Source organism: Macaca nemestrina, chromosome 10 (assembly GCF_043159975.1).
Source record: "Macaca nemestrina isolate mMacNem1 chromosome 10, mMacNem.hap1, whole genome shotgun sequence".
NCBI classification, from domain to species: Eukaryota; Metazoa; Chordata; class Mammalia; order Primates; family Cercopithecidae; genus Macaca; species Macaca nemestrina.
In genome coordinates, this window is record NC_092134.1 from 81,716,116 (window position 1) to 81,730,749 (window position 14,634).

Sequence of the window (14,634 nt, forward strand, 5' to 3'; positions counted from 1 at the left end):
TGGTTTCACTTATCCTCAACTCACATTAAATGGCAGTAGTTATCTCCCAACCATTGTGAGAAAAAAATCCTCTCTCATTTTTCTAAATATTCCCTATATACCCCTTTCATAAAAAAAAAAGTTTGATTTTGGGCTAAGACAAGTATAAAGAAAAGAATACAAGACTGCAGCTTATTTATCTACTGGTCCTCAAATAGCATTAACAGACATATTGTGTCTCTGAAATCAGGTCCAAGTTGCAAGAAATCCCACCTTTTTTTTTTTTTTTGAGATGGAGTGTCACACTATCACCTGGGCTGGAGTGAAATGGTGCAATCTCGGCTCACTACAACCTCTGCCTCCCGGGTTCAAGCGATTCTCCTGCCTCAGCCTCCCGAGTAGCTGGGATTACAGGTGCCTACCACCATGCCCAGCTAATTTTTTGTATTTTTAGTAGAGATGGGGTTTCACTATGTTGGCCAGGCTGGTCTTGAACTCCTGACCTCATGATCCACCTGCCTCGGCCCCCCAAAGTGCTGGGATTACAGGTGTGAGCTACCGCACCCAGCCCCATCTTTTTTTTTTTTTTTTTTTTTAGACGGAGTCTTGCTCTGTCACCCAGGCTGGAGTGCAGTGGCATGATCTCGGCTCACTGCAACCTCCACCTCCCAGGTTCAAGCAATTCTCCCATCTCAGCCTCCCGAGTAACTGGGATTACAGGCATGCGCCACCATACCCGGCTAATTTTTGTGTTTTTAGTAGAGGTGCGGTTTCACCATGTTTGCCAGGTTGGTCTCGAACTCCTGGCCTCAAGTGATCCACCCGCCTTGGCCTCCCAAAGTGCTGGGATTATAGGCATGAGCCACTGCATCTGGCCAGGAAATCCCCATCTTGAGTGACGCCCTTCCTTATTCTTTTGCAATAGGATGAGTTTTAAAAGGATATGACAATATGACATAAAGGATAGTAGGGAAGAAAAAAAAGGCAGAAGGAAACTAGGTTTTAGATTATGTACATGCAACCCACTATTACAGAGTTTTCATCTTTATTCTGTTAACTGCAAAATGGGCCGGGTGCGGTGGCTTGCACCTGTAATCCCAGCATTTTGGGAGGCCAAGACAGGCAGATCACCTGAGGTCAAGAGTTCGAGACCAGCCTGGCCAACCAACATGGTGAAACCCTGTATCTATTAAAAATACAAAAATTAGCTGGGTGTGGTGGCTCATGCCTGTAATCCCAGCTACTCGAGAGGCTGAGTCAGGAGAATTGTTTGAAGCCACGAGGCGGAGGTTGCAGTGAGCTGAGATTGCGCCACTGCACTCCAGCCTGGGCGACACAGCAAAACTCTGTATCAAAAAAAAAAAAAAAAGAAACAGCATGAATCACAAATATTTCATGAGAAACATTCAACCTGGGGGAACTCTAGGCTGTCCAACAGAAAGGTAAGAATTAACTCAGAGATTTGAAATAGAAACTTCCCTTAAAAGAGGTTTCTTCATGCCTGAGGGGACAAGTTTTTCATTTTCAAAGTAACTGGTATCACCAAATGACAAACAGAAAACAATGGACTGTCATAAAATTTCTAAGCTGTAAGACCCTTAGCAATCACTTACACTAACTTCATTACAACCAGCAAAGTTAAATGACTTGTCCAGAGTCACCAGTGTAGCCCAACAGAACGTTACTGACCCTATTTTTATCTGTACAACCTGCTTGAACAAGTCCAAATGTGTTACAAATCTCAAAAATGTTGATATATTTATACTCCAAGGTCCTTATGGAAATTCCATCTATATAGTGCCTTGCACAAAGAGGTGTTTAATATTTCTTAAACAGAAGCCCTAACGGTGGCTCACGCCTGTAATCCCAGCACTTTGGGAGGCCACAGTGGGAGGATCACTTGAGGCCAGAAGTTGCAAGACCAGCCTGGGAAACAGAGTGAAACCCCAACTTTCCAAAAAGTAGAAATATTAGCCAGGTGTGGTGGTACATGCCTGTAGTACCTACCTCAAAAACAAAAGAAAAGAAAACAAGCAAAAAAAAAAAACAAACCCTAAGCCCAAATTTCCAAAAGGAGATATGCTGCAGAGGATAAACAGTAGGAAGTAGATAGAGATAGCAGATTCTCAGGTCAGACAAGAGGCCGTCAAGGTTGTAAGAATCTACAGCTATACATGACTGAGCATTCAAGAAACAGGGATGAGAACTGAGAGAATTCACTTAACATCAAAAACCAGCTGACTGTGGGAAACACAACAGTTAGATCTTGTATAATGTCTTTACTAAATGTCTCTCACACAGAATGTCTCCCACACAGAATGTCCCTAACCCTGTATATGCTCATGCAAACTCTATGGCCAAAGGAAAAGAGGTATTACTCACCAACTGATACAAGTTTTCCCAATAGTCCTGGGTCATAAGGCGAAATAATGCCAAGAAGGCCCAGCTAAAAGTGTCAAAGCTTGTGTAACCATAGTTGGGGTTCCTTCCTGCTTTCATACACTGGTATCCCTCTGGGCATTGCCTAAAGAAAGAAAGGGAAGTTCAGGACTTTTAACATAATTCCACCAGCCGTGACCTTGGAGATAACAAATAACATAATTCTATTTAATCCACAACCTTGGAGATAATAAATAACCATTGATAGAGCCAGGACAACAAATTGGAAGAAAAAGAAGAAGGAAATAAGCAGCTAGCCAACTTCTGGGGACAGCCTAGGATCAGAATCACCTGGCATGTTCTTTAAAAATGCAGATTCCTGTGTCCTTACCCAAATCTAGGAATTAAAAGTTCTGGATACGGGATCTATGAATCTGCATTTTTAAGAGGTATGCCAGGTGATTCTTATGCATGCCAAAGCGTGAGAAGTACTGTTCTAGATTCATATTAATGTGCAATTCAATCAAATTTAACTTCACTACTATCCCAAATGACAAACGGCTAGAAGTTCCTTTTTTTTTTTTAGACAGAGTCTAGCTCTGTCGTCCAGGCTAGAGTGTCATGGCATGATCTCGGGTCACCGCAACCTCTGCCTCCTGGGTTCAAGCAATTCTCCTGCCTCAGCCTCCCAAGTAGCTGGGATTACAGGCGCCTGCCACCACGTCTGGCTAATTTTTGTATTTTTAGTAGAGAAAGGGTTTCACTGTGTTGGCCTGGCAGGTCTCAAACTCCTGACCTCGTGATCTGCCTGCACTGGCCTCCCAAAGTGCTGGGATTACAAGCGTGAGCCACCGCGCCCGGCCAGAAGTTCCTCTTAATCGTTTCTGTTTTCTTTATACTCACTGTGACAACCTAAGTCATAATGGGGATTTCAGTTACCTTAGTTACACCATTTCTCCTGCTTTTAGATTCACCTCATATTTATTTCAATGTAATCTCTAGTAGTCTACTTTAATATAGAAATTAAATGGATTTCTAGACATTGTAGTCATGTTAAAACACCAGTTCTTAGAGGACCAATATACTCTGAAAAATGACACTACCACCCTACATTTATAAAGCCCTCTGTTTACAAAGCACTTTCATGTAATGTAAGTGGATTCTTACAGTAACCCTGTGAGAAAGAGAGAGCATGGCTTATTAAATAAAACCATTTTATGGATGAAAAAACCAAGGCTCAGATAAGTTAAATGGCTTGCCAAAGGTCTTAGAGCAGGAATTATCAGGATCAGGACTCAAATACTATGTTGCTACTCTTTTTCCTCCTCTATGCTGTCAAGTCAAGCATATTTTGGGTCATCCTTGGATCCATAACTATCACTAAGACGGTATCTTTACTCTCTATTGTAATATAGGATGAGAGGAATCCCCAACAGGCAGGTAAGCTATCTGGTGTTATTGATTCTATCCTTGGATTCTTTCATTTTGCATTGAGACTACAAGCACAGTCACTTACTAGTGAAATGTCAACTTTAGGTGGACAAATGTGAAACAGAAAATCTATGCCAACCGATAGGTCAGATGCAATTGTAAGGTCTACTACTTGAGCACAGAGAAAAGTAAACATTTTGCCTATTTTGACCCAACTAATAATAGGTACATTTTTAAAGAAAGAGAATCAAACTAGGCGAGCTACTTACCCAGCATCAGAACTGTTCCCACAGAGTAAAGGTTCCAGCATGCCAGGAACTGTGTAGAAATTTGCTAGAAAAGTTTGAAGAGGCAGGAAATGAACAGGCAGATTTAAATGAATGAGAGAATAAGGTTACACTGTCCTTTTTTTTTTTTTTTTTTTTTTTTGAGACTGAGTCTCGCTCTGTTGCCCAGGCTGGAGTGCAGTGGTGCGATCTCGGCTCACTGCAAGCGCCGCCTCCCGGGTTCACGCCATTCTCCTGCCTCAGTCTCCCGAGTAGCTGGGACTATAGGCACCCCGCCACCAAGCCCGGCTGATTTTTTGTATTTTTAGTAGAGATACAGGTTCACCGTGTTAGCCAGGATGGTCTCGATCTCCTGACCTCGTGATCCGCCCACCTCGACCTCCCAAAGTGCTGGGATTACAGGCATGAGCCACCGCGCCCGGCCTACACTGTTCTTAACCAGCTCTAGCAGAAACAGTTATTGATTTTAGCTCATAAATCTTTTCCAGGCCGGGCACGGTGGCTCAAGCCTGTAATCCCAGCACTTTGGGAGGCCGAGACGGGCGGATCATGAGGTCAGGAGATCGAGACCATCCTGGCTAACACGGTGAAACCCCGTCTCTACTAAAAATACAAAAAACTAGCCGGGCGAGGTGGCGGGCGCCTGTAGTCCCAGCTACTCGGGAGGCTGAGGCAGGAGAATGGTGTAAACCCGGGAGGCGGAGCTTGCAGTGAGCTGAGATCCGGCCACTGCACTCAGGCCTGGGCGGCAGAGCAAGACTCTGTCTCAAAAAAAAAAAAAAAAAAAAAAAAAAATCTTTTCCAACAGCTGTGGCCAGCTGATAAGAATTCTTTCCCATTAATGATTTTCTTATATATATTTACAAATTAAAAGTGCTATCCCAAAGTTCTTGATGCAATATAGTTTTCACAGATACCCAACTTCTACTCATACTTCTAATCTATATGCCAGATTCTGGTACTTGAATCAAAGAGGTCTAAAAGTAAGTTTTCTGAGTCCTACACCCCTTTATACCACTCTATTCTTCCATCCTTACAACTTGTCTTTATAAAAGATATTTTAGGCCGGGCGCGGTGGCTCAAGCCTGTAATCCCAGCACTTTGGGAGGCCAAGACGGGCGGATCACGAGGTCAGGAGATCGAGACCATCCTGGCTAACACGGTGAAACCCCGTCTCTACTAAAAAATACAAAAAACTAGCCGGGCGCGGTGGCGGGCGCCTGTAGTCCCAACTACTCGGGAGGCTGAGGCAGGAGAATGGCGTGAACCCGGGAGGCGGAGCTTGCAGTGAGCTGAGATCCGGCCACTGCACTCCAGCCTGGGCGGCAGAGCGAGACTCCGTCTCAAAAAAAAAAAAAAAAAAAAAGATATTTTAGAGCTCATTGGTCACTAGATACTAGGTCCTATTTTAAATTACAAGGCATGTTTTCCTTTCCAGCATATGTCCCTGAAATCTCCTTTGCAACATTTTCTTATGGATACTAAACTGACTTTATTTTCTCAGGAATGACTAATAGTGACATAGCTAACTTTTTTCATGAGTCTAAAGTATCACTACATCAAATTTTCCTTTGGTTCCTCAAATAAAATGATTAAAAACTCCTCAACTGCAATAGGATTGAATAGTGCCTTGGAGATCACCTGATTCCCTAGACTAGATGGACTGCGATAGTCTTAGTAGTATTAAGAAAAGTTGAGTTTCATAGATACATTCTGGACTAAATATGTAAATACCCCAAGTAACTCAGCTAGGGAAAAAAACAACTTTTGTCAAGCTTCTAAGCCTGCATTTCAAAGTAAAAGTTTAGGGGTACATGCGAAGACGGGAGAGAGGGCTGATGTTTGAGAGCTTCTGAATACAATTCTACCTCGAGGAAAGGAATAATTTCACAAGGCTAGTTCTAGTAGCATTGCCATTCCTTTCCAGCTCCAACTACTTTCTTTTTTTTTTTTTTTTTTTTTTTGCGATGGAGCTTTGCTCTTGTTGCCAACCCAGGCTGGAGTACAACGGCGCGATCTTGGCTCACTGCAACTTCCACCTCCCAGGTTCAAGTGATTCTCCTGCCTCAGCCTCCCGAGTAGCTGGGATTACAGGCATGTACCACCATGCCTCGCTAACTTTGTATTTTTAGTAGAGAGAGGGTTTCTCCATGTTGGTCAGGCTGGTCTCAAACTCCCAATCTCAGGTGATCCGCCTGCCTCAGCCTCCTAAAGTGCTGGGATTACAGGTGTGAGCCACCATGCCCGGCCTCCAACTACTTTTTTAAGCCCTGTGTAGCTTCTGACCACATGAACTAGGAACAGACTTTTCCTATTCCTCTTGCAGAGAAAAGGCCACCTACTTTTATTGTTGATATACTCTTCCCAATCAAAGCCTTTGGTGCCATTTTCAAGATAGCTCTCGTTGAAGTTTATGGGCCACACAACACACTTGTTTCGAAGGTTTCCCATGAACAGCTGCAGTCCGATCAAGGCAAACACACTCAGACAGAACACTGTCAGGATCATCACATCTGACAGTTTCTTCACAGACTGAATCAGGGCACCCACAATTGTCTTCAGGCCTGAGGAGACAGAATCCGCGGAATTAGAGGCACCTCAAAGCCCTCCCCACCTCCCCCAGCCTCCCTCTTAGCCACTGGCTGCTACTCCTCCCCACAGCACCACTCTTGAAATATGGCCACTCTATATTTATACCATGAGAATAATAATAGGGCAGCAAAATTATCAGTATTCCGAAGTATCGATTTTTAAGTGAATACATCTGAAAAAGCAAAAGAAAGGTCCTTCTACCAACATGTGGCTCCTTTCTTCCTGGGAACACTTTCCCATCTCTGACTACTTTTTAGTTCCCCATATGAGCCCAGCTCTTACTTGCCTTAGGGCCTTCATACCTGCTGCTCCCTCTGCCTGGAATGCTCCCTGCTATATTATCTTGTCCTCTGTGCCTAAATCCTACTCATCCTTCAAGGCCCAGTTTAAATGTCAATTCTTCCAGAAAGCCTTCTCTGACTTTGCAACTCTTCTCCTTCCCCATTGTTACCAGTGTTTCAGTAGCATCTTATGATTTCTTCTGTAGCATTTGTCATGGTTATAATTGATTTTTTTACATCTATCTTGTTCATAGCTGTATCTATAGTGCCTAGCCCACAGTAGGTATTTAGTAAATATGTGTCAAAGAAACAAATGGAAAAATCAGGAATTGAGGAGGCCTCCAGGTTAGAAACAAAACCACTAGGGGGAAGTTTAAAAGCCAATAATAAGTGAGAAGGTACAATAGTATTTTCTCAAGGATTCTGGAAATGCCAAGGTATTGAAAAGGTTACTATTAATCCAGTATTTATACTTTGTCTTTTTCCATTAAAAAATATACTTTTTCTGTATCATATATATTCCCTGCTTTCTACAATAATCTTTTTTCTGTCCTAAATTAAAAATAAAAACATAAAAAAATTAATTTGAAGTTTAAATGTAAGACACTGGCTCAAATGTAGACTGAAGGTGTATTTCTTAATTGGACAGGGAGAGATCAGTGATAGGAGAGACAGAAAAATATGATTGTAGGTTCATGTTTTTTGGGTCCAAATGAGTCTTTATGTGCCCAGATATCAGGCTATCCATAGGATACAGTCAACAAAGCACTGAGCACTCTTGGTAGCCAATGCACCAGGATGAGCAAGAGGCAGGTGCTAAGCCTTGACACACAGGCCTCAGGAAGAATCTCATCCCTGCTCACTTCTGAAGGCAAGACTACTGAACTGAAATTCAAGGGAATCCTACTCCTGGCTTTGAAGGGTGTGGCTGGGTAGATAATCACTAATCTTTACTAAGTTATGCCACTTACTTGTCTAACCTACGCAATACGCCTTCTAACCTCTTAGAATCTCAGTTTTTTCATCTTTAAAGTAGGGAAAATTATAGTTGAGTATCATAGGGCTGCTGTGAGGATTAAGTGTGGTTCATATAAAACACTTGACAGAGCAGCTGGGCACAGTGGCTCACGCCTGTAATCCCAGCACTTTGGGAGGCCAAGGTAGGCCGGATCACCTGAGGTCAGGAGTTCAAGACCAGCCTGGCCAACATGGTGAAACCCCGTCTCTACTAAAAATATATATAAAAAAAAAATTAGCCGGGCATGGTGGCATACGCCTGTAATCCCAGTTACTGTGGGAGGCTAAGGCAGGAGAATCACTTGAACCCGGTGGGGGGGCGGAGGTTCCAGTGAGCCAAGATCGCGCCACTGCACTCCAGCCTGGTCAACACAGCGAGACTCCATCTCAAAAACAACAAAAAACTTGACAAAGCATTTAGTACGTAGCAAATGAGTCAAATGTTGACCATTATTGCCTGAACCTCAGTCTACTCATCTGTAAAAATGGATTTACAATACTAACCTCATTGGGTTGTTGTTAGATTTAAATAGGTAATTTTTATAAAGTATCTAGTAAAGTGCCTGGCACATAGCTGGCACTCAATACTCGTTATCACTATTCTCCTCCTCATGAGGACATGTCCCTCCTCAAAGGGACATGATTGGGAAAATGGCACTGCTCAGGGCTAACCTCATATAATGGTGATCTAGTGGGTGGTACGGACATGATTCTTCTTTTGCTGTATTTTGCAAGTAATCACCTAGACTTTTCAAAGTCGAGCCCAATAGAATTTTCTGAGTCCAATAATAGAAATGAATGCTCTGCCTAGCACAGGACCTGTCACAAAGGCAGGCACTTAATAAATTTTTATTGGGAGAGTAAATGAATGAGAAAGTTCTCTCCTCTTACACAAATATCTTGAAAGCGATCTAAGAGGAATTAAAGAAAAAAGAGCCAAGAGGTAGACTGTAGAGATGAAGTATGCAGAGTCTTGTGCTTTACTAGAGTGAGCCTTCCATGGAGACTGTGGCCACAAAGGGATTATGAAGAGCTTGCTTGGGCTCCAGAAAACAAAGCATTTATAATCTGATTATTTTTCTCCTCACAGGGCTGTGCAGAAAGAACATCAGACAGGGAATCCAAAAGCGGGTATTCTGGCCCTGGCTCAGTCACTACTTATGACCTATTGTGTTTCAAACAAATTTAAGGTTACTTCTCAGAGTCTCATTTTCTCATCTACAGAACATGGATAAACACCCCACTACAGAGCAGTGGGCAGTGGTGGAGAAGCTGAAGAATCTTCTCTAAAAGTCTTTCAAAATAAGGCAGAAATGTTTATTTGTTTGAGATTAAGTAACTGAAATTTCAAACTATCTTTTAAACCTAAAGCCCTGGGAAATCATATCATAATCGCACAGCTAGGTAAGAAGGTACTGGTGGAAAAAAGTAGAAGGCAGCCATCAAGAAGTATGGAATTTATTTCCATTTAGTTGCTAAGGAACACAGAAGTCCTCATTATATTTTGACTGGGTTGGAGCAGGTCTATATTGAGTCAATAATTTAATCCTAGGATTCTAAAATTATGCAAGTTTACTGTTTTCAAATTCAAAGACTGATTTAAAAAAGAATACTTGAATGGGTCACTAAAAATGGTTGTAGAGTTTCTTTTCCTGGACTTTTTTATGAAGCGTATACAGCCATCTCTCCAGACAATTTAGACAATCACCTTTCCAAACACTAGATGACTGTTAAAGGACTTTACCATTGCTATTTTACTGAATTGAGAAATGAGCTGTAAGCTGTCCTTTGTATTAGTAACAAGAGTATAATATCATAAAATAGCCAAACCAATGAGTTTGTAAGTACATCATTTGAAAAGCATACAATTTTAGCATTAGTAGAATCTGATTTTCCTGGGCTGGGAAGTCTTTGACAGTTCCAGGCCCATATAAGTGGAAATTCTAGGTCATGAGCTCCAACTATCCCCTGTTCCTTAATAATGAGCTGTCAGCAGCCATGTCTGTACAAGGTCACCTTCTCTCAGTAGTTGCAGATGTCTGGATGGACATCTGACCTAAATGCAGTTCCTTTCCTACCGGAATTTGGAACAGGATAAGAGACAGTTGAGTAATCTTTTCATGTGGTGGGAATGGTAATAAATAAATGTGGAAGCTAAGTGGTAGCCATATTCTGTCATTATATTAAGATGTGACTGAGAAGTAAAGGAAGTTAGTATGCTGAGAGAGAGAAATGGACACATGGAGAGAAGACAGATGTAGTCAAAGTACTTCCACATACCCATGGCTTTCTGGCTCTGCATTCTGGTTTCTACCGGCTTCCCAGAAGCACAAGTGCATTCCAGCCCTTGGGTTCCCTGAATTATTCCTGTGTCCTGTTACTTGCAACCAGAGATGACCCCAACTAATCTGATATGCCAAGCCTGCATGGAATTTACTTTCCTGGAGATGGACCTAAATGCTCACAATCAGCTGGTTTAACATCTCTTCTCCATAAACCAGATGTTATTGCTGAAGAAATGTGTAAACATGAGTCAAGGAAGCTAAAAAGACACTTTTTCAAGCCTCAGCTTTGAAGTCTGGGGCTTAGATCATCTCATTGATGAGTTAGCTTTCAAGATGTCTAAAGCAGAAGCTTAATTGGAAACAGTATTCAGCTGCTTATACTTCACAGAGTGTCAGATAAACAAATCTTAATTATGCAAGGATAATCACTAAATAACACTACAGCCATCTAAAAAGTTTACTTTCCAAGATTCCCATCCGGATCACCACGAGAAAATGAGAAGGCAAAGGAAAAAGAAGAAGAAAAGTGAATGTGGCTTCATGTTTTCAGGTAAAGGAAGGCACATGATCACACAGCAGTATTAAATATAAACAGTCACTGAACTATACATTGGTCTCAGCCAAGACTCTTCTTCCTTCCATTAGGATAAATTGCAAATGGCCACACTTGCAGACATCAAGGCCAATTTATGGAGATGATACCATCAATTCATTTCCCAAGCTCAAGCTCTATAGTCTTGCCAGCTGTGACTGCCTGAAAGTGCTCCCTCGTACCATCAACGCCTGTCAATAAAGGCAAAAAGCTGTTAGTAGAATTCCTGACCCAACACAAGCCGAAACGTAGAATGCCACCATTCTGGCTGTACACAGACACTGTCTTTTCATTCTATTGGCTCACAACATCATATGCCAGAACAAGCAAGATACTGACTGGAAACCGATTATCCAAAACAGCAGAATACTTCTTCAGAAGACTCCTACACAACAGAGTGTGCAACAGAAGCCACGTGGGGGCAAATTGGACAGTGAGAACTCTTGGAAAAGGCTAACATTAGCTTGCTTTGGTAAATGTGTCTGAGTAGAAACAGTTAATACATTTACTATAGGCCAAGAAAAGACAGCTGGATTCAATGTAGAGAATGGTCAGTGACAAGAGGGAAAGCTGGATAATTAAGGAATTTTGAGAAGCTAGTGAAGAATTCTACTCTATGTCCAAAGGTACCTCTGAACCTCCTGTCACCTTTCACAATGCCCAGGAATCCTCTGAACAAATGAACAATGCCTGCCTATGTGCTATGTCCAGAAAAATCAGTCAAGCATATTGGGGTCAAAATCTTTCACCACTGGATGGCCAGATTATAAATAAAGTTAATTTGTTGGGCATGGTGGCTCACGCTTGTAATCTCAGCACTTTGGGAGGCCGAGGTGGGTGGATCATCTGAGGTCAGGAGTTCAAGACCAGCCTAGCCAACGTGGTGAAACCCCATATCTACTAAAAATACAAAAATTAGCTGGGCGTGGTGGCGCATGCTTGTAATCCTAGCTACTCAGGAGGCTGAAGCAGGAGAATCGCTTGAGCCCAGGAGGTGGAGGTTGTAGTGAGCTGAGATCTGGCCATTGCACTCCAGGCTAGGCGACAACAGTGAAACTCTGTCTCAAAAATATATATGTATAAATAAAATAAATAAATAAAGTTAATTCATATTCCCTAGTTTGTAGCTCAGGTTGAGAAATTTAAGTGGTTTGAAGCAATATGAGCTAATTCCCCTACAAAGTTAATATTGGAACAGGCCTCGCTAGCAGTAACAAGCAGTTCTCAACCCAGGGAAAGAACAACTGCCCTGTTCCCAGCGTCAGGCTTGGGTTCAGACAAAGTGTAGGAATAAAGTGGTGCTGTGTTGACTTTTCCTACTGCAACTGCAATCCTCACGATAATATTTATCTATTTATTTATTTATTAAGAGACAAGATCTTACTGTGCTGCCCAGGTTGGAATACAGTGGCTACTCACAGGTGTGGCCATAGCTCAATGCGGCCTCAAACTCCTGGGCTCAAGTGATCCTCTGCCTCAGCCTCCTGATTAGCTGGGACTATAGGTGTATACCACTGCACCCAGCCTACAGTGGTAGTTCTTGAAGATTCTTTAGAGCAACAGTAATCTGAGAGAGATTGGGGGATGCTAAGATTTATTTACTTGAGACCTGACTCACATCACAAAGTGCGACCAAAACTAAACTAGCTCTTAAAGATGGGTCAGTGGGACCCTGTGAGCATTTAGTGTTTTTTCACTTATGACCACTGTTAAACTTTATCTTTCCTAAGAAGCAATGTGGGAAAAGAAGAAATACAAAGGCAATAGAATTAATAACCAGAACAGTTTAAAAGAGACAATGAGTCAGGATATAGTCTTAAAACACTTTCTATCTCCCATCATTATGCAGCAGAAATTGCCACATTCACAAAGTACACGTTTAAAGAAAATGCTTTCACTAGAATGGGAAAAGGAAAGGCCTATCATTTTCCCGGCTTCCTGTCTGATCCCACTGGTTAGGAGTGAAAGTAACAGAAATGAAAGCTGAGAAATAAAATTGCCAAGAGAAAAATAACCAAGAAAGTACAATTCTAAAGAAGGTGGAATGAAATTAAATAAGTGCTAATGAGCAGCAGATAAGCAGTGCTTTGGGGGAGCCATTTAAATGACAGAAAAGGAACTGACAAGTGAGTTTCCCCCAACCAGTTCTATTAATACTCATACTATTAAATGCTGCTGTCTAAGAAAAACCTGAGAAACTCTTTCAAGATTCCCACCCTTTCTTTGGGCATGTCAGCCCTGTGGCACATGATCAAAGCATGCAGAGGACGAAGCTTCTGACAGAGTCACTTAGAAGTTCACTTAATGCGGGACTCAGACAAAGACAAAGTGAAAACAAAGTTTTAAGACATATAAACTTTTAGGCAGGATATTTCAATGTCAAGGTGAACCTGACAAATTCCAGACTAAAGAAAATTTAGAAAAGGTCTCCTCTGTAACTGACCCTTTTAGCACAGAGCTTGTGTACACTGTTCTCCAAGTTGATGCCTCTGAAGCAAAACGCAAAGCATAAATAGCAATGTACCCAAGTCAAGTTAGCAAGAAAAAAGGGTCAGAAGGTGGGTTTCATCTTTTCTGAGCTACAAGAAAGCTCTAAAGCAAAGCATTTCTTACAAAAAAGGGCAGAGCTAACTGATGCACTTCACTGTCCAATCTTCAGGAGTCCTAGCAGCCCTGACATACTCAGAATATCTACCGAAGACACAAAGAGAAAGGACAGTATCAGCCCAGGTTGGGGGTGGGTGAGTGCTCTAGGAAAGGAAAAGCTCTCATAAAGGAAGTTGACACATGGGGAGCTTTGTGAGACCTTGCAGGCTCCAGGTCAGTGGTCGCTCTCACTTCCATTCTATTTTTGGCACCCTTGGCAATAGCCTATAACGAAACTGGGAAGAGGAGAAGACAAAGAGAACAACAATTCCACTTAAGTGATCCACAAGAAAACTTGGTATACAAAACAATGGATTTTAATAAGGAGGAATCATGGGCCAGCTCTACCACACAAGAATCAAAATGACTTAGACTTCCAAGCAAGAGATGGCCCAGATCCACTGACTCATACACTGGTGCTCCTGCCTTGGAAGGAGACTGCATAGCAGGCAGGTAGGAATAGCACCAACAGCCCTCTATGGGAGAAAGCATAATCAGCAATTTCAGAGTTTCCCATGGGATGAGAGAAAACTCCCCATGAGGGAAACTGCATTACCAGATTTCTCTTGCTAACTCTAAAAGGTAGAATCGGGAGCAAAAAGATTGAGATTGAGAGCCGCACTTTTAATTCAAGAACCAAATATACCAGCTACTGACAGTGATCTATTATTGGCTTTACTATCCCTTAATGTTATTTTCCACCCCAGATAGCCTCCCAAAGCCAGCTCAATTGGGGGTGCTTCTAGAAATAGGAATCTGGGACTCTATTTCAAACTGTGAAGCTGATGTCTAAATCTTGATACAAACCCTTTCTATTGGCTTAGGTTTCTTCTTTATAATAATAACTGCTGCTACTACAATCATTTATGGAGCACTACTATGGGCCCAGCATGGTGTTAGATACTGCATATATTCCAGATATATATAAAGGATAAATAACGTAACATATTGAGGATATATATAAAGAATAAATAATGTGACACCAATCAAGAGTTATCTTGCAGAAATGCCATGGTCAAAAGTTAACAATATAGCAAAGACAGAGACAGAAGCTATGAGCTAGACTAGAGATAGCATCTGCTGCCCTAGTTAGTGAACAGAATACAGCTTTCCAATTTAATTCTGGGAGAGAAGTTTTGAGATCA

At 41.9% G+C, this 14,634-nt stretch overlaps 1 protein-coding gene across 10 annotated transcripts in view; it reads right to left on the reverse strand.

Moving 5' to 3' along the window:
• Positions 1–14,634, reverse strand: part of LOC105474340 (sodium voltage-gated channel alpha subunit 8) — a 214,137-nt gene that overhangs the window by 103,042 nt on the left and 96,461 nt on the right. For all 10 annotated transcript variants that reach the window (XM_071071693.1, XM_071071691.1, XM_071071697.1 and 7 more), the window contains exons 7-9: positions 6,419–6,640; positions 4,059–4,122; positions 2,362–2,503 (exon numbers count right to left, since the gene is read on the reverse strand). In XM_071071693.1, coding sequence (XP_070927794.1) covers positions 2,362–2,503; positions 4,059–4,122; positions 6,419–6,640 — 428 coding nt within the window. The remainder of the gene's footprint in view (positions 1–2,361; positions 2,504–4,058; positions 4,123–6,418; positions 6,641–14,634) is intronic.